Below are 21106 nucleotides of genomic sequence, written 5' to 3'. Positions count from 1 at the left end.
CCGTTGGCCACGTCCCCAGGTGTCTCAAGGTCCCTGTGCACTGAAGCTCCAGCATGTCAGTATTTAAGGTTCATTATTTATGGTTCATCCTGAGTCCTGGTTCCTCTCCCAACTTGAGTAGCGGTAGGACAGCAGAGGTAAGAAAAGGGGTTCCTGGTGTAATCAAGTCATGTCAAAGGTGGAAAGTGTCACTGTCACCATCTCAGAAACACCATGGGAAGGACAAAGAAAGGAAGCAGTGAAAAGGACTTGGCTGTTTGTATTGGAGGGGATGAGGATGGTCCAAGAGAAGAACTCAAGAGGGGGAGAAGAGTGGAAAAGGGAACGAAAGGTGAAGCAATGGATATGATGAGGGCTGTTAGGGGGTGCCTGTGGGGCAGCCCTGCATCTGAGCAACACTGCCTACAGCCAGGACAAGGAAGCGGCCGTTGATCTGACTGTACTGGCATCTCATTCACTTCCATGGTCACAGGGAACCCAAGCGCTTCCCCCACCATCATCAAGGGGAGAGAGAGAGGGGAAGAAATCAGCATTATTCAGCATTTAGGCACCTCAGGAGGTCTCTGCTTGTAGCTGCTGCTCACAACAGGATGAGCTATGGGAGCAGACCAGGTTGCTAAAGAATTTATCCAGTAAGGAATTAAAAATATTAAAGGATGAAGGCAGTACTGCCCCTCTGGGCAACCTGCTGCAATGTTTGTCTGCCCTGATGGGGAAAAAGATTTGTTTTTCTTTTGCAAAAGCACAGCTCCTCCCAGCACCTCGACTGCCAGTGCTGGGCTGGATGTTCAAAGTAAGGGTCCCCACCACACATCATGCAACTGATGCCACATGGAGTACGTGGATTGCACTGGTCACACAGCGAACTCAAATGGGAAACTCCAGTCACCCAGGAATTCTGGAAGTGATCATGGACTGGCCAGAACGCAAGGATTTCGGAATTTCGGAATTCACCTCACCCCCCTCCAGGGGAGGAGGTGACATGCGCGGAAGAGGCCCCACCATATAATAAACTGCCAGAAAATTAGAAGAAAGATGCCCTGTTCACTGATGGGTCCTGCCGTATTGTGGGAAAGCATCGAAAGTGGAAGGCTGCTGTGTGGAGTCCTACACGACAAGTTGCAGAGGCCAGTGAAGGACAAGGTGAATCGAGCCAGTTGGCAGAGGTGAAAGCCATTCAGCTGGCTTTGGCCATTGCCGAGCGAGAAAAATGGCCAGTACTTTATCTCTACACTGACTCACAGATGGTGGCAAATGCTCTCTGGGGGTGGCTACAGCAGCGGAAGCAGGGCAACTGGCAGCGCAGAGGCAAACCCATCTGGGCTGCTGAACTATGGCAAGATATTGCTGCCCGGATAGAGAATCTGGTTGTGAAAGTACGCCACGTAGATGCCCATGTACCGAAGAATGGGGCCACGGAGGAACATCAGAACAACCAGCAGGTGTATCGGGCTGCTAGGATTGATGTGGCTCAGCTGGATCTGGACTGGCAACATAGGGGTGAACTATTCATAGCTCGGTGGGCCCATGACTCCTCAGGCCATCAAGAAAGAGATGTGAAATATAGATGGGCTCGTGACCAAGGGGTGGACTTGACCGTGGACACTATTGCACAGGTCATACATGAATGTGAGACATGCGCTGCAATCAAGCAAGCCAAGCGTTTGAAGCCTCTTTGGTATGGAGGGCGATGGCTGAAATATAAATCTGGTCTGGTCTAGATGGTCTAGAATAAGGGGTGGATAATGTCCTGGTTCCAGCGGGGACAGGGTTAATTCTCCCCAGGACACAGGTATTCCGTGCCATGTGAGCCATGCCCACCCTGAGCTGCCGGGGGAGGGGGCAGGACATCTCCGCTTGGAGCGGGCTGGGGCGTACCGGGTCCGATCGGGAAGCAGCGGGGAGCGGCGGTTCCGTAATCGTGTTTGTACATTCCTCTGTCCGTGTGATTGTTGTTGTTTTCTTGTTCCCTTTGCTGTTCTGTGAAACTGCCTTTGTCTCAACCCAAGAGTCTTGCCTTTTTTCTTCCGATTCTTCCCGTATTGGGAAGGCCCAAGCGAACGGCACGTGGTTCTTTGTTGTCGTCTGAGGCTAAAGCACAACAGTGGGCTGTTGGAGTGTCTCATGAACTTCTTGGAAAAAGGGACAAATTAGGAAGAGCGGAGCATTCCTGGTGTGCAGAATGGCTAGGTCCCAAAGAGTAGCTGTCAGCATGGCACAGAGATCAAGAAACATTCTCGTGTTGGGAGGAGAGGGAGAAGTGGCTACGTGGCCCTGCTCGCCCCATCACCCCCATGGGGCTGGTCCCACCACGTGGAGTCCCAGCATTAGGTTGTTCTTGTCTGCTTCCACCTTCGCCATGAGGGCGTCCACTCGGCGGTGGGATGGGTGACAATGGACAATGCAGCCTCCCCGTTGGTAGGTGGCTGTGGGGGGCGGGGCATCGCCTAGCAACAGGGGACGCTGCCTTGTCCCTTGTCACCCGTCTTGCTGGTGCGACCACTCTGATGTGAGGAGCCAGCAGAGGAGGAGGAGGAGGAAGAAGATAAGGAAGAGGAAGAGGAAGGGTTCAAGTGCCCATCCCTTCCAGCCATCCCGGGCTCCCCCTCAGGCAGAAAGGTTCCCATCCCCCTCAGGTGCCTCCATGGCTTTGGGCAGGGCAGCAGCCATGGCCCAGCTCAGCCTGTACCAGCTGCTGGACGAGGCCATTGGGACACCCGAGCTCGGGGCAGTCAACTTCATGGCGTTGCGCAGCCTGCTGCTCGCCATGCTCGGGCACCTGGGCCTGCGGGACCTGCCTGCCCAGAAGCAGGGGGACAGCCTGACCCTGCTCTGGGAGGGGGACCAGCCTGCAGAGGCACCCCCTGTGCTGGAGAAGGAGGGCAACAGGGCCCAGGACAGGGGGCAACAGGGCCCAGGACAGGGGGCAGCAGCCCCAGGAACCGGGGCAGTGGCTGCCTGGGAAGGACTTGCTCCAGGAGAGCACGAGCAGCCCCCAGCTGGCCTCCGTGGCCACCGACGTGGGCTGGATGAAGGACAAGATCAAAGCCAACGAGAGCGGCATCTCCAAGGTAGAGGCTCTTGCCCATCCCCTGGCTGCTCCCCTGCACGACACCCCATCCTCCGGGGTCCAGCCGCCGTTGTGCTGCCCTTAGACCAAGGGCTGGTATAAGCCTGAGCTGAGGGTGGCACGTGGGGCTTCAGTGAAGGAAAGGGGTGAAGTCTTGGGGAGGAAAAGCTGGGGCTGAAATGCTGCTCCGCTTGCTCTGGGTCTTCCCCACGTTGCCGTCAGCGGGTCCTGGTGGGGCCGATACCCAGCGAGTCCCTGGTGCCCTTGGCTCCCTTGGATGGAGGCTCGGCACCCTGGAGGTCCGGCCCCACCACCCTCTCCAGCCCTCTCTTCCCCACTCCTGACCTTCAGCCAGTGCCGCATCCACTCCTGGGGCAGCTGAGAGGCTCCATCAGCACCTCATGGGCCTCATCTCCCACCGCTTGCCCACGGGCTGAAGCCGGCACTGGTGGGGACCGGAGAGGGGCCTCACCCTGCATGGTGCTGAGCCACGGGTGACCATGCATCGCCAGAGCATCCCCTGTGGGGAGAACTAAGCTCAGGCTGAAGGAAAGAGCCACCGTCAGCAGTGCCGGGCCAGGTCCTGCCAGGGCTGGGACACCGCAGGAGACGGCGGCAGGGAGGGTTTCCCCGCGCAGCTGGAGATGATGGTGGCCACTTGGTTAGCAGTGGCTGCTGCTGCCCTGGCCAGGCTGTGCTCGAGGGGGCTGCAGCGGCTCTTTGCCCTTTGGATGGGCTGCAGGGATCTCACTGGGAGCCTGGCAGGGGCAGCAGGGCTGTGGGCGTCCCTGCTGAGCCGGGCCGTGCAATGGGCCCCCCCGGGGCAGGGGTGGGGGTCTCTGGGGAGCTGCTGCCCCATCTCAGCTCTTGAAGATGTGATGGATGGGACGTGCTGCCCGCGCTGCCCTGCCAGCCTGGCACTGCCCCCCGGCTCTGGGCAGGCCACAGCGGCGGCAATGGTCCTGGTCCCCAGGGACCCTCTCCTGCGGCTCACCCCCACCACCCCTTTCTGCCAGGCCACAGCTCTCTCCGAGGAGCTCCTCCAGGAGATGGGCGCAATGAAGGAGGCGCAGTCCCACATGGAAGAGGAGCTCCGGGCCATGCAGGAGGCACTCGGCTTGGTGAGCTGCCGCCAGTGCCCCGAGAGGGAGCTGGACCCTCGCCCCCTCCCTGCCCCTCTCCCCATCACCACCCCAGCCCCTGCCCCGCGGCCATCAGCCCTCCCTGTCCCCCAGCAGGAAGGGCACCAGGAGGGCAGAGTGGGAAGGATGTCCCAAGGAGGGCAGCAGGGCAGCTCAGCCACCCCCACCCAGAGCTCCCCACCCTCTGCCCGCCAGCACGGCCCCAGGGAGGGTAGAAACGGGCACCGCTGCCTGCAGCTCGGGCTGGGGCTAGAAGGAACTGTGGCCATCACCCAAAGGGATGCTCAGGCGCTTTGGAACCAAAGAGCCATCAAAAAAGACACCTGGGAGCTGGGAAGGAGGGAGAGAAAGCTCTGCCCCGGGCAACACAGCCACAGCCCCCAGGCACAGCCCTTCCCAGCGCCCCTCTCTCTTGTGCCCAAGGCAATGTGGGGATGCTCCTTTGAAATGCGCTCCCACAGCCAGACTGGTGTCCCTGTCCTCTCCCTGCTCCAGGGGAAACTCCAGGACGCCACCAGCCAGCTGCCAGGCCCCCCTCACAAGAAGTGTCGTGGTGAAGTATGGCCACGGGGGGTCCTGGATCCTGCACTGAGACAGGAGGTAGCTGTGTCCCCAGCTCCCCTGGGGGGACCATCCCTCCTGTGCTGGGGCATGGTCCATGGGTGGTGGGTGCTGGGCAGTGATGCTGGGGGGTCCTGTCCCCGAGGGGGCCGTCCCTGCCAGTTACGTGGCCGGGCTGAGCCCTTGATGCCTTCCTTCCCCAGAAAAGCCTGAAGGAAATGCGGAGCCTCAGCCCAGTCCCGGAGGAGGTGCGCAGCATGGTGGGCTGGGAGGTGCTGGCGGGTGGCTCGCCTGGTGGGCAGCGAAGCAGAAGGGGGAGGAGGAGGGGGCAGATGCCAGCATTTGGCACTGTGAGATGGTTTCCAAGTCCCGCCGGGGGCTGCTGCTCCTGAAACACCAGCGCAGCCCCTTGGGCTGGGAAGCGGGGCTGGGCAGCAGGCCTGGAGCACCGAATGCCCTTGCTGGAGAGCAAAAGGCCTCGCTGCCGTGGCCCGGGGAGTCAGGGAGGGTTTGCCGCTCCCCAGGCTCGACTGCTCAGACGCTGCCGGCCCAGAGGCCAGCAAAGCACTAAGGGGGCTGGGGAGGTTGCGGGAGGCTGTGGCCGTGGGCCCCGGGGCTCTGTGCGGGGGGGGCAGCCTTTGCCTTGGGGCTCTCGTGGTGTCCTTGAGTTTGGCCCCGGGAGGCAGTGCCTTGGAGACAGGCAGTGGGGACATGGCGGGGGGGCCTGGGCTCTGTCCTTGCCGCTGCATGGCTGCCTGTAACCCTGCTCCCCTTGGCCTCCTCTTCCCAGGAGGGCAGTGGGAGCCTTTCTTCCCCCACCAAGTCCCCCCAGGCGGACGTGGACACCCAGCACGGGGCAAGCTCCGTGCCGGGGACGGAGGAACCAGGGCCACAGCCTGTGCCCAGCACAAGCAAGGGGGCTCCCGGGACACAGCCTGGCTCCGAGGAGACGCAAGCAGGGACACACAGAGCACCAGTGAGCCCTGAGAAGGCGGCAGGCGCTCCTTCAGATGGGAAGAGCATTTCTGATGCCAGCGCCACAACCCCCAGGATGCAGCCAGGGTCCCCTGGCACTCAGAGCACCACCCAGGGGATGGAGCCAGGATCCCCCAGTACCCAAATCACCACTCCGGGCATGCAGCCAGCGTTCCCTGGCATCAAGACCACCAGCCAAGGAAAGCAGCCAGGGTCCCCTGGCACCTGGACCGCCACCCCAGGGACGCAGCCAGGACCCTCCAGCACCCAAATCACCACTCCAGGGGTGCAGGCAGCATTCCCTGGCATCAAGAGCACGACCCCAGGAGAGAAGCCCGGGTCCCCTGGCGCCTGGACCACCACCCCAGGGGTGCAGCTAGGATCCCCCGGCATGTCCCATTTCCAAGAGCCAGCAATGCCCTGGGGGTCCTCAGCCTTCAGCAGTGCCTCTGGCCATGGGATGAAGATGGTGGAGGCTCTCGGCCAGTCTGGGCAGCTTGGCCACCCAAAGGAGCAGGTGGCCCACCTGGAAGCCACCAAGTCAGACCACGCCGAGCGTGAGCAGACGCACCTGCCCTTCCCGGAGGGAGGTAGGAACCCTGAGGGGGCTGGTGGGGGGTATTTAGCGTGGGAACACCCTGGGCTGGGGGCTCATCGTACTCAGAGCCTGGCCCCAAGGGCGAGACCCCCTCACTGACAGCATGTCCCCTTGGACCATGTCCCTCTAGATGACAACAGCATCGCCCTCCGGGGTCAGGTGTCCTCCCTGCAGAGCCTCGCCAGCGAGCTGCAGGAGGTGAAGGAGAAGGTGAGCCGGTGGCAGTGCCCGAGGGGGCTGCAGGGATGCCAGGGGGGATTTGGAGAGGGAGGGGGCAGCCAAAGGGCCCCCCCGCAAAGGGACAGCACGGGGTGCCATGCCCTGACTCTGCCACCACCGCCGTTCCCAGATCAGGCAGCTGGAGGATGCCCTTGGAAAGTCGTGGGTGGCTGGAGCGGACTGGAGAGCAGATGGCAGCGACCAGATCGCCCTGCAACTGGGGTAAAAGGATGGGAGAGGGTTTGCTACCCCATGGGGCTGCAAGGGAGCCCAGTGGCTGGGAGTATCCCAGTCTGGGGGGCGAGGGACATTCCCCTGAGTGGCCCCGATGAGGCTAAGCCTGCCTGTGCGCCCATCTTGCTGGACAGGTCCATGCTGCAGGAGACAAAGCAAGAGGTGTTGGAGCTGAAGGAGCTGGGACTGCAGGAGTTAAAGCGAGAGGTGCTGGAGCTGAAGGACCTGGGACTGCAGGAGTTAAAGCGAGAGGTGCTGGAGCTGAAGGACCTGGGACTGCAGGAGACAAAGCAGAGGTGCTGGAGCTGAAGGACCTGGGACTTCAGGAGTTAAAGCAAGAGGTGTTGGAGCTGAAGGAGCTGGAATTCCAGAAGATAAAGCGTGAGCTGAAGGAGCTGGGAGAACACCAGGACATGACCGAGGCCACGCTGAAGCAGCTGGTGACAGAGGTGGCCGAGCTGATGCAGGCTCAGGTGAGGTCTAGGGGGAGTGCTCCCACTGCCCGCCGGCTGGGTGGGGGGGTCCTGGCAGGGTTCCCGGCCACGGCCCCTGGCCGGCTGCAGCCATCGAGCCTCCACAGCACCTTGGCTTGTTGGCTGCATCCATTCCATCTCAGAGCCAATCCCTTCTCCCCTTCCTGCAGCAGGACAAGCTGAAGGCGATGGAGAGCGCAGGGCAGGAGCAGGCAGAGGCGCAGGCAGCATGCCCTGCCTGCTGTGGGGACACCGGAGCGCAGGTGGGGCAGCTCCTGCAGCGCTACGAGAAGCTCCAGGAGGTGGTGGACTCCCTAATGTCCCGGCGGGCGGTGGGCAAGGTGCCAAGGCAGCTGCCGAGGCAGAGCCAGGTAGGGAGATGGCGGCATGGGGGGCTTGGGAGGGGGCTGCTGGGACTCCCCTGGCTGGTCGTGCTTTGCTGTATCATGGGGGAGCCCCTCGCTGCTCCCCACGTTGCCTTGTACAAGTCAGCAGCACGGAAGGAAATTAAAGCCTCGGTGCAGATGTCCTGCTGGCACCGAGAGCCTTTGGCCACCGGCCAAGTAACCTGGCTCTGTCCCCACGGGGCAGCCAGTCCCCCCTTGCACAGCACCGCCCTGTCATCTTCCTCCCGGCAGCAGGATGAGGAGGTGCTGAAGCGCGTCCAGGCCACCCTTGTGCAGGTGCAAGGCAGCTACGAAAAGCTCAGCTCCGTCGTGGGGAACCTCCTGCGTGACAGTCAGCGGCAGCAGCAAGATACCAAGGTGGGTGGCTGAAAGCCCCACGGGGTCAGAGCATCCTCCAGGCAGAGCCTGGGCACCACAAGGGATTTGTCCCTTTCCTGCAGGTTTTTAAGGGGGGTGGGAGATGGATGGGGGGTGCTGAGCTGGCCGGGAGGCAGCTGCGACGCTGCCGTGGCATCATGGGGTGCTTTCTGTGTTGGCAGGCTCTGTTCCAGTCCCTGGAGAAGCTGGTGAAGGGCAAAGCGGACAAGAATGACCTGATGCTGGCACTCGATGTGGTATGGCCTCGAGGGTCCCCAGCACCAGCCAAGGGGGTCCCAGGCAGGGTGACAATCACCCCTTGTCCCTTGGGTGCTTGGTGGCAGAACCTGCCGGGGGGAGGGAAGATTTCCAGACTGGCTGCGCGTCCCTCGCCAGGTCCCTCTGTCTCCCCACGGGTCCCTTTGGCTGCTGGCACCAACCCCATGGGGGTGATGGGGCAAGCAGGGCCACGTAGCCACTTCTCCCTCTCCTCCCAGCACGAGCTGGCCCTGCCTAGGCTACCTTTGTCCTTTCCCCACCGCTCTCCTGCCTTTCCCTCTTGCTAGAAAGCAGACAAAACCAGCCTGGCTGGCAAAGTCAACCGCAGCGAGTTCGACACAAGGATGGAGCGGCTGACTGAGATGCTCGAGGAGGTGCTGAGCCGGCAGACGGGCCAGGAGAAGGTCCAGCAACAGCTTAGTGAAGAGGTGGCCTCCAAGGTGAGGGGTGTCTCGTCTCTGCCACGCAAAACCTGCTCCTTCAGGGCTTGGCATCCCTCCGAGGATCCCTCTGCCAGCTGTCCCAGACGGGGACCACCATGTCCCATCCCGGGGCAGCTGGCTGAGGGGGGGCACCTGTCCACAGCTGGACCGCCAGGAGCTGGGGGCTCTGCAGAAGCAGCTGGAGGGGCACTGGGAGAGCAACCTCAAGCAGCTCCAGAAGGGCTCACAGGCAGGGGCTGATGATGCAGCTGGCATTAAGAAGTGAGTGCAATGGGGACGGCGGGTGCTTCAGGGACACCTCGCTGCTGCCTGTGAGCTGCCTGCCTGTGTCCCCCCCAGGAGCTCACCCAGCCCTTTTCTCCCCACTCCAGCCCGCTGCTGACCCATTTCCACTGCCTCTCCTGCGACCGGCCCCTCAACACGTCGGTGCCTGGCCCGTGAGTAGCACCTGGCGCTGTGGGCGGGACGGGGGGGCGATGGGTGCTGGCAGCGCCCCGCTGTGCCAGGCACAGGGGTTCGGGGCTCTGCCTGGGGGGTCTGACCCTGCCCAGCCCCCTCGCGGCCCTGCCTGGCAGCAGGGGGACGCAGAGCCCTCCCCGGGGAGCAGGGGGTGCCGTGGGCCACAAGCCCATGGGTTTCAGGGCACTGCCGCGTCACCCATCTACGGCTCCTGCCCTCCCCAGGCACATCGTGACCATCCCATCCCTGCCGCCGCTGTCCCCCCGCCTCACCAAGCACCCCCGTACCATTCTCAAGCCAGAGCAGGAACAGCAGCACGACCACAGGTAGGGGACACGGGGACCCATCCCCGTCCCACTGGGGTGCAGGGTGGCCTGGCCCCGGCGAGGGAGAGCTCTTCCCCAGGTGGGGGCGCAGGGGTCCGGGCGGACCTGGGCAGGGCAGGGGAGCAGAGCTGTGCTGCAGAGGGTCAGCTGTGCTTACCCCGCCTCTGGGGGGTTTTACAGCCCCCCCTCGCTGCCCGTCTGGCCCAAGTCTCTGTCTCAAGGGTGCTGAAGCCACGTGCGATGAGTTGTGTCTGGTCTCAGCCTGACCTCGGGCTTAGGGAGGTCAGGGTCCTTCTCCCAAACAAGTTGCTGAAATCAAGCGCTGCAGCTGGGACAGCCCAGCTCCTGCCTCCTGCTGTCCTTGGCGTGGGGTGCAGGGACCTGCCACTGCCACGGCCAGCTCCCGGGGGCTGTGGGGAAAGAGCAGATCCAGCAGGACGGCTGGGGGGTCTCCTGCAGCAGGCGGAGGGGAGCCGGGAGGGACAGACCCCACCGGGGAGCAGCCCCTGGCCCCCTCCCTGCCGTAGCAGGCTGAAGCACGGGCTGCCACGGTGCCGGGCACTGAGCATCCGCGTACCCCGTCCCACAGGCAGCCGCCAGCCGAGGTCAAGTACCCCACCGTGCCGCGGAGCTGCGGGGGCCGCCACACTCTCACCACCCCGCTGCAGCGCCGCCAGGGCCTCCAGCTCCCCCGGCGCCTCCAGCCGCTCCTGCTCCCCAACAAGGTAGGGATGACAAAGGTAGGGATACGGCGGGGGCGACTGAGGCCGAGCCTCTGCGGGGGCAGGGGGGTCATCTGTGCCTCAGTTTCCCCAGGGAGAGCTGGCTGTGGGAGGGTTGCCAAGGGATGCCGAGTTCAGCCCCGTGGCTCAGCCAGCCCGCTCTCTCATTCCCAGTGCAACGTGGTGGACCTGTTGGCAAAGGACGGCTGCATGTCCAGGGAGCAGCTGGACAGTCCCGTGCTCACAGACAAAGAGGGTACGGCCGGGGCTGGCTTGGGGAGAGGATCCCATGGGTGTGAAGGGGACAGCGGGGAGGGCAGGGCACCCACGAGGTGCTGGGTTTTCCCCACCCGTGTCCCCCCCACTGCCCCCACCCCAGCTCACGCTGCTCTCTCCTGCCACCCCTGCTGCCTGACAGGGCCAGCACAGCACCAGCCCGGGCTGCACAAGGCAGCGGAGAGCAAGAGCGACTCGTCCGACTGCCACCTCCCTCACGCACCAAGGCCCCCACAGGACAGACCCAGGAGCCGGGCAGCTGGGCAGGGACAGCTGCTCTCCAGAAAGTGATTTCTTATTTAACTAATAAAAAGCCCTTGACCTTATTTTGTGTTGGGTTTTTTTCCCTTTTTTTGGGCCATGAACGGCGGTCACAGGGACAGAGGGGGCATCCCCTTGACAAATCACAGTCCCCAGTTCTGCTCTCCCCCCTCAGAGCCCAGTGGGAAATACAGCAGGCAGTGGGCTTGTGGGCTCCTGTCGCCTCTGCGTGGGAGTTCTGCTCTGGGCTTCCCTGGGATGGTGACGCAGCTTTCTGCCGTTGGGAGCCACGATGCAGATTTCAAGCGCTGTCATGGAACGGCGCTGGCTGCAGTGCTGCGCCTGCCAAGTGAGCGCCTCCGACGCACAGGAACACCAGGAGCGACACAACACACTCCCTTTCACATGGCACGGTCATTTATGATCAAAGCGCAACAAATTGCTGTTCCTGAGCACTGCAGCACAGTTTGTACGTGCAAACCTAGAGGTGCCCAGGCAGCTCATCGTGCTGGCCCTGTTCTTGCTCCAGATGCACCAGGAAGGGACGCCTCAGCCCTAACAAGAGGCAGCAGCCATCAGCTGTGCATTCACTGTTGGCAATGTTGAGAGAGCCACCCCCACTCTTGTAGAAGCTGACACACGCACCGCTGGCATCTTACAGACGCGCAGTTAGTCCAGAGTGCTTCCAGGGTGTTCGGGGACAGCAGTTCAGTGTTCAGCTACAGCAGAGCACAGCGGGAAGGAAAGCAGAGCCAAGTATCAGCTGCTGATTCCCAGGAAGACCTGGGTCGCTACACACTCCTGGGTAAATTCCTGTGCGAGACACTGAAGCTCGTACAGAAGCTCTGCAGTCACAGCCAAAATTGTCACTTTTCTGACTTAGACTGAAAGATCCATTTCTTTCTAGACTATATAGCCAGAAAGCAGGGTAAAGAGGAGGTGAGGTGTTGATTCCGAAGGTGTGCAAAAGCATTTCTTTGTCAGTGATGGAATAAAAGGACACGGTCTTCTTTTGTAGCTCCAGCAAAACTCCAACCTTCAACAGTTTATCCTTGCAGAATAATGTTTCTTGATCTCTGTGCCACGCTGACAGCTGCTCTTTGGGACCTAGCCATTCTCCGCACCAGGAATGCTCCGCTCTTCCTAATTTGTCCCTTTTTCCAAGAAGTTCATCAGCAACTCACACAGCCCACCCATCGCTGGCCTGGGGAATTACTTCCCAGTAGCGGCACCCCACAGAGAAGCTCTGGGAACACGTCACTTGGCTGATGCAGAATCTCTTGGGCGATGGCTTTAATAACAGCGGATGTGCATCCCTACTCAAAACAGAAAGAAAACCAACAGCCACACGATAAACTTTCACCAAAGTTCAATCCTGCAAATCATCAGAAATCCTCAACCCAAAATCACAGTACGAAACTGAAGCATGAGCAGAGAAACAGTGTCAGATTTCAAAGTCGCATTAAGTAAAATACCAGAATTTTTTATTCCAGAGAACAATATTGCTGTGCGCTTTGAAAACAAAGCAAAGCAAACCAAAACCAAACAGCTTTCTCCAGCGGAACCTAGGGGTTTTTGCAATACAACGGATCCAGTATTAACTAAAGTATTCCACGTAATGGTTACGAGAATGTACATGCTGCAAGACTGAACCCCTATTGGCAGCAATATCCTGCCAGTACTATTCATGCGGACTAGTACTCTACTTCTGGAGTAAAATCAGCAATTTTTATGAATACCCCGAAAGGTAAATAAAAGACAAACTCTGTTCTGCACTCCTTCGGAGCAAAGATGGAAGGTGGTAGCTGAATGATAACACACTTTAAATGATGATGACACAAGAACTTCTGTTGAAGGATAACGGTATCTGTATCAGGAAGATGGAACACGACCCATTCAGTACAGATTAGACAGCGATGGCCAATACCTGTGCTTGACTGAATCTCCTCAGGATAAGGCAGCTGGAACTTCAAAAAACACATGAAGTCTCCCCAGTTCTGAGGCTTTGTGGGTACTTCCCTTACTCCCGATATAATGCAGAACAACCTCAAGAACACTCCAGTTAAAGATTAAGAACACCTATAGCACTCTGGGCAATTAATTACACAGAGGAAAAAATACCTCTGCCAGGCCCTTTTTCCTCCTGCCTGTTATCTGTGATTCATGACGGAGAAGGGATTAGGACGGCTTCTCAGAGCTGCCCACTGCTACACAACTCCTTGGCAAAAGGAGAACTAACCCCCCCAACACGCTCAACAGGGTGAGGCAGCTGTAGCTAACAATCTGCCCACAATACTTTTAATATTGTCTATTGAAATGAGCGTAAGGCGGCAGTTAAATGCAGTTCGTGTACAAAGTACCAAGCTTGTAGGATGCACAACGTGCAGCCCCAGGAAATACAAAGCTCTTAAAGCAACGGCAATGTTCCTAATGTAACCCTACAAGTCAACCTCTGCGCAGTATGAAAATAAGAGACCTTGGAGAAAAAAACATGGAAAACAAGATGTTGCATTATTATTAAGATGTGTTCTGCTGCTCCATCTGCACCGAACACACAAGCAACTGCCCTCAGTGTCATGTGAAACTCTGTTTTTAAAGATCTAATGAACCAAGACAGACAGTAATTCCACTGGGCAAAAAGACAGCTTTGCAAAATCTGACCATGAAAACCCTTCTACTGTTTCCATCTTCCAGCCATTCACTGACAAAAGACATGAGGCCTGCCATTCAGCCAAAACTTGCAAAGAATAGGCAAAAAAATGAAATAAAATACAGCACATACAGAGAAAACATATCTTAAAAAACCACTGGAAAGTTTACCTACCGATTTTGAAAGTGAATCATCTTCCAAAGTATTGTGATTGGATAAATTACACTAAGAATTAGTATGATGGTCCAGTATGTCTATATTCTTAGTATAATTACGCTAAGAATTCCTGGAATGGTCCAGTAACATTATGTTAATATTTTGGGCTTAAAATAGTCAAACTGAAATATTTCACTTATAAAAAAGGTGGAATAAAATTGAAGTTCTTTCACTGTCCTCCACTCAAAGAAAACAGCTGCAGGTGAGTATACGGACCTGTATTCTGTTCCTTTCCGATCATGTAAACATGTCACACCTTCAACTCGCCTATTATGTTACGTACTGACTGCCACCAGGAAATGTGAGCAGGATTACTCTAAACTTGTGTCTTACCAATAAAGGGGACATCAATTTCAAATCTATACATACATGTCACCTTCCCAATCACGTAACATTTTTTACTACAACCACATTAAATCCTATTGACTCAAGATTGGGTTAGGTGTATCACACCATCTTACCTGCAGTCCTTCTTGGTATGGAACAGCTGCCTGCAGAGCTTCAACAAGCTTATCTGCCCGGTCTTTCCTTGTTTTGCTTAAGGCATCCCAGGCAGAATTCAGCTGCAAATAGGTGAAATTTACTCCAATGGACAAACGAATGTTACTGCTGCTGTATAATGTGTGTTCACTCATTATTCACTCATCAATAACACCAATAAACTAAGCATGAATAGTTCACATTAATTCCATGTTAAAACTCTTGTTCTCCTTACCACTGCATAGTTACTTTCCTTCAGAAAGCACTCGACGTTCTGGATGGCAAAAGCTGTAAAATTCAATACTGATTATTGAATAGTTTTATTAACCTACGGATTACAGTCAATATCAGAAATAGTATCATTAAATCATTTGGAATTGCATCCTTATCAAAAAGGTAGCTTAAAAGAAACATACACTGCGAAACACTGGAGAAATTGTCAGTACTCTGTAGTCATCCAAGCAGCATTGTCTCAGTCAAGATGCTGCACTTGGCATAAACCAGATACGTTTCAAATTTATTCCAGCATTCCTATTGCAAAAAGTAGCCATCTATTGCAGTAATCAGTGACTATTTCCACAAAAAACCTTTCTGTCTTTTACAGAACTTTTAACCCATAAATCAATACAATAAAATCGTCTATACATTCTAAACTAATACGAGCCAAGATCCATTTACTTGAAAAGCAAACCTTACGTTATCATAAAGGCTTCAGGGGTATCTTACATTTGCCGCAAAATGTTTATTTGCAAAATGTGTTGGGGGCAGGGAGGATATACCAATTTCAGCTGAACAAGCACCTGGCGTAGCAGATTCAAGCACCTGCATTTCCCGTACCTCATCTATGCTCTTGTGGACAATAGGTTTGTCAGGCTCTCCACAAGCAGCTCCAAGGTCAGAGCCAAGGCTCAGAACTGTTGCTAGTTCCTCTTGCAGTCCATCAATTTCATCTTTAGCAGCCTACAAAGACAAAAAAATTCAATGCCGCTCACACTAACTTTAATAATCTATGTACAGCTTGTTTTCAAGAGAGGACATGGCAGGATTCGGCCTGTGGTTTCTTTAAAGTCCCTTGGACTTACAATCTGACGCTTAAAACACAAGCATCCCTTTGCAGGGTCAGAGTGAAATCACCTGACACCAGTCTAAATTAGAACAATGGCTTATGATGTCACTTTGCATGAGATGAAAAAAAATAAACAGGAAGTTTTCAATTAGATTTCTTTAATCAGAGTGTTTTCTTTTTCAGAGGTTGTCAGTCAACCCTCAAATCCTTAACTATCAGCATGAATAATTACAGGCTTAGAGCATAATACATAGAGCACGATACATGCGCACACCTTTCATTTAGATGTTCCCTATTACTCAGGGAATCTCAAGTACGTATCACTTTCAAAAGTCTCAGTGACGTGCTTATTATATACGTGTTTATAAGCAGATATGCAAATATAAGGACAGGCACATGTTGCATGCTCACTGCAATTCAGAACTGGTACATGTTATTTACACAGACTCTCGAGATATCACTATAGTAAATTTCTACACAATTATCCCTCTTGGTCTCTAAAAAAATAGCCTCCTGTGGTATTTCATAGTAATTCTGCCTTTTCTCCGCATACCGTAAATAACATACTTTAAGTCAACAAAATACTTTCTACTGACCTCAGCATCTTCTTGCTGTTGCTTGACTAGAGACGGGTCAATTCCAGGTCCCTCCAGTTCTCCAATGAGCTCCTGAGTATCTTTAATAGTAGCTGCAAGAGCCACGTGACTACACCACAACTTCGCGGCTAGTTTCATTACATTATGTGGAAACAACCACCACAACCTTAAAAAATAAAACAGAAGTCATATCCACGATGAATTATTTTAAACAAATACTTTGCTTTTATACATCTTCTCCAGCTTCGCCAGGAGAACACAATCCCCAGAGCAGTGGTCATCAGAAATGAAGATTTTTATATGCTGCAGCTTGCTGCATTTCCACTACATGAAACTTTCCTCCATCTATTACCTTTAGCAGATATATCCTTATTGGCTCCTTCTGAGCGAGCAATCATTTCCTTCCCTCTCTGTTTAAGCGTCTCATACACCGGCTGAAGTCTTTCCAGATCCACTGACACGTTCTTATCTTCACTGATTTGCTCTTTAATCTTCTCAGCCTCTGCTGAGATCGAAGGTGGCTGCCTCAGACGTTCAGCTGTGCCTTTCAGACTCTCAAGAGTCGAATCTGTCTTGTCATGAAACTGGTAGGGTGGTAAAGGACAGAAAGAAGTGGCAGAGAAATTAGGAAAAAAAACCAACTGAAAAATGGCATTTGAAATTCTCTTGGAAAAAGGTACTTTAAAATTAACATATTTAACATCTCTAGCCAACAGAGGTATGCGCCACTTGCAATACTGCCCTTCGTGGTTCTTCCCCTCTCTCAATATCTACATTACAAAAATGACCTTGCAAAATGGTACTTCCTCTCAGATTGAAGAATTTTACTATGAAGTCTGGTTTCAGTCCTGAGACGTTCCATCTGAAGATACTATACATAGAGCAGAATCTACTTGCCTTTACTCCTGTGTCATTCATACAGTAGGTTGTACCTTATTTTGGAGAGCCACGACTCCTTGGCTCTTTCATGAGCCATTTCATCATTTTAGCAAGCTGTTTACCTGAGTAGTAAATACATACTTTTTCATATCAGGACCAATACACTGGCATATAACCACTGGTTAAGATGCGATATGTCTGGTCATTCAAAAAGACGTCTCTTAGTGCCCAGGTGATGCTTGTTACTGCAGTAAAGGAACGTTACTTTCTGCAACTAAAAGCACACAACAGCGCGTGTTATGTTGACCCACAGTTGACTGAGCCCAGGGAGGTGTCCAGAAACTCAAATACAGCTCTGTAACATGGTTCACCCTTTGGTATAGGTCCAAAGACAGCCTTTACTACATGCTTTTGGATCCCTAGAGACTCCTAAAAACACCTCACCACCGTGCCCCTTTCAATTTACAGAAATTAGTAAACCTTGGGTGCATTTAACGATCCCTCCGGGATCTACAAAAAGCACTCCTGACTACACTTGGGAAAGGTGCCAGAAAGAGCACAGCAAAACAAGATTGCCTGATGGGAACAAATAGCTCCATCCTTTCTATTCAAAGGAATACAGGCAATGCAAATGTAATGACTTTTTCCCACCACACAACCCACTTCAAATCAGACACTGTGACCAACGTTATGGACTCAGTGTTTTTGTTAGAAGTGCGAATATCATACGAGCCAGCAAAATGTGTTCTGGAAGATAAGTAGCCTTCCCACCTTCCGGACTTCTGGAAAACTGATTGCAGCAACAAAACCTTACAAAAGTGGTAAAGACGGAAATTAAATTGGCACTATCAAGGTCTAATTTTAGGAGATATATATATTAAATTTTAAAATTGTTGGTACATTCAGTGGGCTTCCTTGTACTCGTACTTCAATGAATGAGACGAGGTGTTTTAGAACGTAAAAGGAAGAAAATGCAAGTCATTACAACCTCTCATTCTGGCTCCATAGGTTATGTGGTGCCTTTGATACGTAGTGCTGCCACATATTCCTCTTGGATAGAAAAACCTTCTCCTGGGCTCAGCTCCAGCAACTGAGGCCCAGGTTTGTCCATCTTACCTATATGAGGCTTGTGCTCAGCCATCAGCCCACGCAGTTGCTATAACTAACAAAACGACTTATCAGTTTCTTATGTTTGCACCACCACATTACAGCTGTCCACACTTCCAACACATCCAGCTGGCGAGAAATGCCAAACACCCTTCATCCTAATGCCAAGCGCAAATACTATCAAACAAAGGTAGTGATTGCTCTGCCAGTGATGGCTCCCATTCCAACAGAGAGCTACCCAGGCTTTAAACACCACAATTAGAGACGCACTGGAAAGGTCCATGCAATACTCTCGTAGGACGGATGATTGATCACAGGAAAAATATAAGACGCTAACTATGCATATGATCTTGGCAACAGACACTCCCAATATCTAGTACCTATCATGACAGAAATAGCAACAATATTCCAGGCATGTGCATAACACCACTGCATATATACTTTTCATGGTGGTATTTGTCACTTGCCTCAAACCCTTCCATTGAAGAACATCACAGAAAGAGGTACTGGCATTGCTAGAATATGAATTCAAATGATCCTTGCTTTAAGAAGAGGGAAGTAGCACCAGGAAGAGTCAAAGGAACCAGTGAAAAGGAGAAAAGGACAAGGAAGACCGATTAGGAGAGACTATCAACCTAGTTTAGCAGTCTCCTCTCTGGCCACAAGACCCCTCTGTCTTCACAACAGCGCTACTTCTTAATTGACACAAAGTTTAGCAAGTAATTAATAAGTAAATTAAATCTGATCTCAGCTGTCTACTCCCTCTCATCATCCACCCCCTAAGGAAGTCAAAACTCTGCATAAAACTTGTGGAAGTGAAAGGTCACAAGGTGCCTTCCTACTTGCCGAAGGATTTGGGTTTTGTTGACTTGCACCCGTAGATCTGACAAAAGGGAAAGGCTTCTTGTGGGAGTAGCCCCATCCTTCCCTCCACTTTTATTTATTTTCTCAGCTCATTCCTCCCTTTTCAAGAAAATCCCACTCTCTTGTCAGGCACTGTCCCTCCCGGTGCTGTGAACTCCACACGTTTCTACCCTATGGCCCCTGTGCAGGAACATAAGAGGCACATGCTCTGTTCCACTCAGCTCAGACTTTGTTTAAGTTAATGAAGGCACAGAAAAGGGCCCGTGTCAGTCTCAGTGTAAATACATCCTCTTGTCTGCAACTAAGCTTCTTCCCTTAAAAAGACATCCTGATACTGGCTCGCTTACTTGCTCCTCCCCAGAAGAGGAGAGGTTGAGAAGATTGACAAGGCAGTGACCATGACTCTCAGCAGCCCTCTGAGGGCAAAACAGCAATGAAAACTCAAATCCCCCTGACTCTAGCTCTTACCCAGAATGTAACTCCTTGTACACCTTCTAGCAAGAAAAATAATGTTGATTAGCGGAGAAGAGGCAAAGGTGAAACTAAGAGCAGCATGAAGTTTTTTAGAAAATGATTTTGTGTGGTTTATTTCTGTGCACAAATAGATGATTTGACACAAGGCCCACAAGAGTGCACATTTCTGGGTCCAAACCTTACGCTAGTGCTCTGCCCATGGCTTAGTTCAAACCAAACTGACTGCGTGCTACTCACACAGAACCGACTCTATGAATTCCATGACTGGGAATAAAGACAGGCATCAGTAAATACATCAGAACAGAAAGGTAAGTGAATACGGAAAACGGTTTTCCATTCACATTCAGAACCTTTTTTTTTTTTGAATAGAACAAAAAATCATTTGATCTTGTCCACGATCTACTATTGGGTAAACAACTCCAGTAAACAAGTATTCCAGATCAGATTACGTGTTAAAATTGCCTGGCATTAATCTTCCACTTAACAAACAGATCCCAGCTAATGGCATAGCCCAGGGAAAATGCAAAAATAGAAGCTCATCTGAAGGGCCTCTCATGCAGGCAGAATGATTGGGGGGACAATCCTGTAAGTAAAGCAAGCATGATTTGGCTCACAGTGACTAGTCAAGCTACTTTGTAAAGCTCATGTTATATAGCTAGTCTTAATAGAGCCTGTTTGTTCATTGTGGACATAACAGGAAGACAAATGAGTGAACCCACTGTTTACCAGTACATAATAGTGGCATATCTTCATTAACTGGTCCCAGAGTAAAGGAAAAAAAACAGAGTAAAACTTTGAAGCTAGGTTCATCCTATCTAACTGGAGTCGCTTAATTGAGGCAGCTAAAAACACCCCAAACCTAGTTACTCTGCTCAGCACGGGGAGAGAGGTCTGTCCAGTAGCCACATGGGTTTGACCTCACTGCACAGTGCGAGCTGCACACTCAGCCTGGGGCCTCTGTGCAGAAGAGAGAGAGAGAAACCAAGAGGCCCAGGGAGCAGGAAAGAAGGGCGACGGGGAAAGTAGAGGGAGAGGAAGGATGACAGAGAGAGAGAGGGACTTGGAGAGAAGAGAAAGGGCGGACAGGGAGCAGAGCACAGCAGGAGAGAGGAAGGGAGGTACAGGGAGGTGAAAAACAGGACCCAGAGGGAAAGGGGAAGGGCAGGGAGGAACAGGGAGGCAGAAGAGGGCTGACAGGAGCCCAAGGGCCCAGGACTCACCGCAGCTCCCGGCTCTGCAGATCTGTCCTGTCGGCCTGTGCCAGCCTCCCCTCAGCCGACACAAGATGGCCGCCGGGAGCCTCCTGCCGGGTCCACAACTCCCAGCGTGCCCCGGGGCGCCCCCTCCTGCCCTCTGACCCCGCGGGAACCATGGCCGCCTCCCCGGGGCTGCCCTCGCCCAGGGCCAGGCCCTGGAGCACGGCTGGGGCCGGGAGGAGGAGGTCAGGGAGGGAGAGAAGGTTGGGAGAGGGCGGCGGGGTGGGGGGAGAGGGGCGGGAAGGGCCAGAGGGCCGGGGAGAGCAGGGGGGAGCTGGTCAGGGAGGGGAGGGAGGAGAAGTGCTGGTGAGGAGCGGGAAGAGATGGAGGGCAAGAGATGCTGGTTAAGCTGGCAGAGCAGCGCGGAGAGCCGCCTGACAGCAAAGGTGCCCGGTGGCCGCAGAGGAGCCCAGGGGAGCTGATTCTTTTGGAGGCCACCAGGGCAGCCTTCCTCCGCCCCTGGTTTTGGTGAGCGATGGAGCAGTGCAGAGCCGTCTCTCAGGCATGCAGGCCTCAGGAGGGCTTCCCAGTGCCCCAGTGAGAGATCCTGCTCCCAGGAGGCGCCTCCCCATGGAGCAAAGGCCATATCCAGCCACCCGGCGCTGGGTACGGCTGCCCCAAGGGGTGTCTCAAGGAGGACGGGGTCATCCGTCTGATGGCTCTGACACACAAATGGTGAGCTGAAGCCCCGTGGCCATGGCTGGCTGGGTCAAAGT

At 54.2% G+C, this 21106-nt stretch overlaps 2 protein-coding genes across 2 annotated transcripts in view; one reads left to right on the top strand and one right to left on the bottom strand.

Annotated features, from left to right (window-relative positions):
• Nucleotides 1-21106, top strand: part of LOC134509675 (antigen WC1.1-like) — a gene marked incomplete at both ends in the record, with an annotated part of 338008 nt that overhangs the window by 276878 nt on the left and 40024 nt on the right. The gene's annotated exons all lie outside the window — the stretch shown is intronic.
• On the bottom strand, nucleotides 10960-20444 carry LOC134509715 (dystonin-like). The gene is made up of 6 exons (XM_063322321.1): nucleotides 20355-20444; nucleotides 16163-16394; nucleotides 15811-15976; nucleotides 14986-15108; nucleotides 14130-14231; nucleotides 10960-12118 (listed from the first exon to the last, which is right to left on the bottom strand). The coding sequence occupies exons 3-6, from the start codon at nucleotides 15946-15948 to the stop codon at nucleotides 11975-11977; spliced, it is 507 nt and encodes a 168-aa protein (XP_063178391.1). The 5' UTR covers nucleotides 15949-15976; nucleotides 16163-16394; nucleotides 20355-20444; the 3' UTR covers nucleotides 10960-11974.

The sequence above is a fragment of the Chroicocephalus ridibundus genome, unplaced genomic scaffold, assembly GCF_963924245.1.
Source record: "Chroicocephalus ridibundus unplaced genomic scaffold, bChrRid1.1 SCAFFOLD_26, whole genome shotgun sequence".
Lineage (NCBI taxonomy): Eukaryota > Metazoa > Chordata > Aves > Charadriiformes > Laridae > Chroicocephalus > Chroicocephalus ridibundus.
Note: the sequence above shows the minus strand (reverse complement) of the source record. Positions and strands in the feature narration are given on the sequence as shown.

Coding starts and splice junctions, on each gene's coding strand:
- LOC134509715 (XM_063322321.1), bottom strand. CDS start 15,948: ATGAAACTAGCCGCGAAGTTGTGGTGTAGTCACGTGGCTCTTGCAGCT. Junction 14,232..14,985: donor TCCACAAGAGCATAGATGAG/GTACGGGAAATG, acceptor ACCTATTTGCAG/CTGAATTCTGCCTGGGATGC. Junction 12,119..14,129: donor CATACCAAGAAGGACTGCAG/GTAAGATGGTGT, acceptor TGTTTTGAGTAG/GGATGCACATCCGCTGTTAT.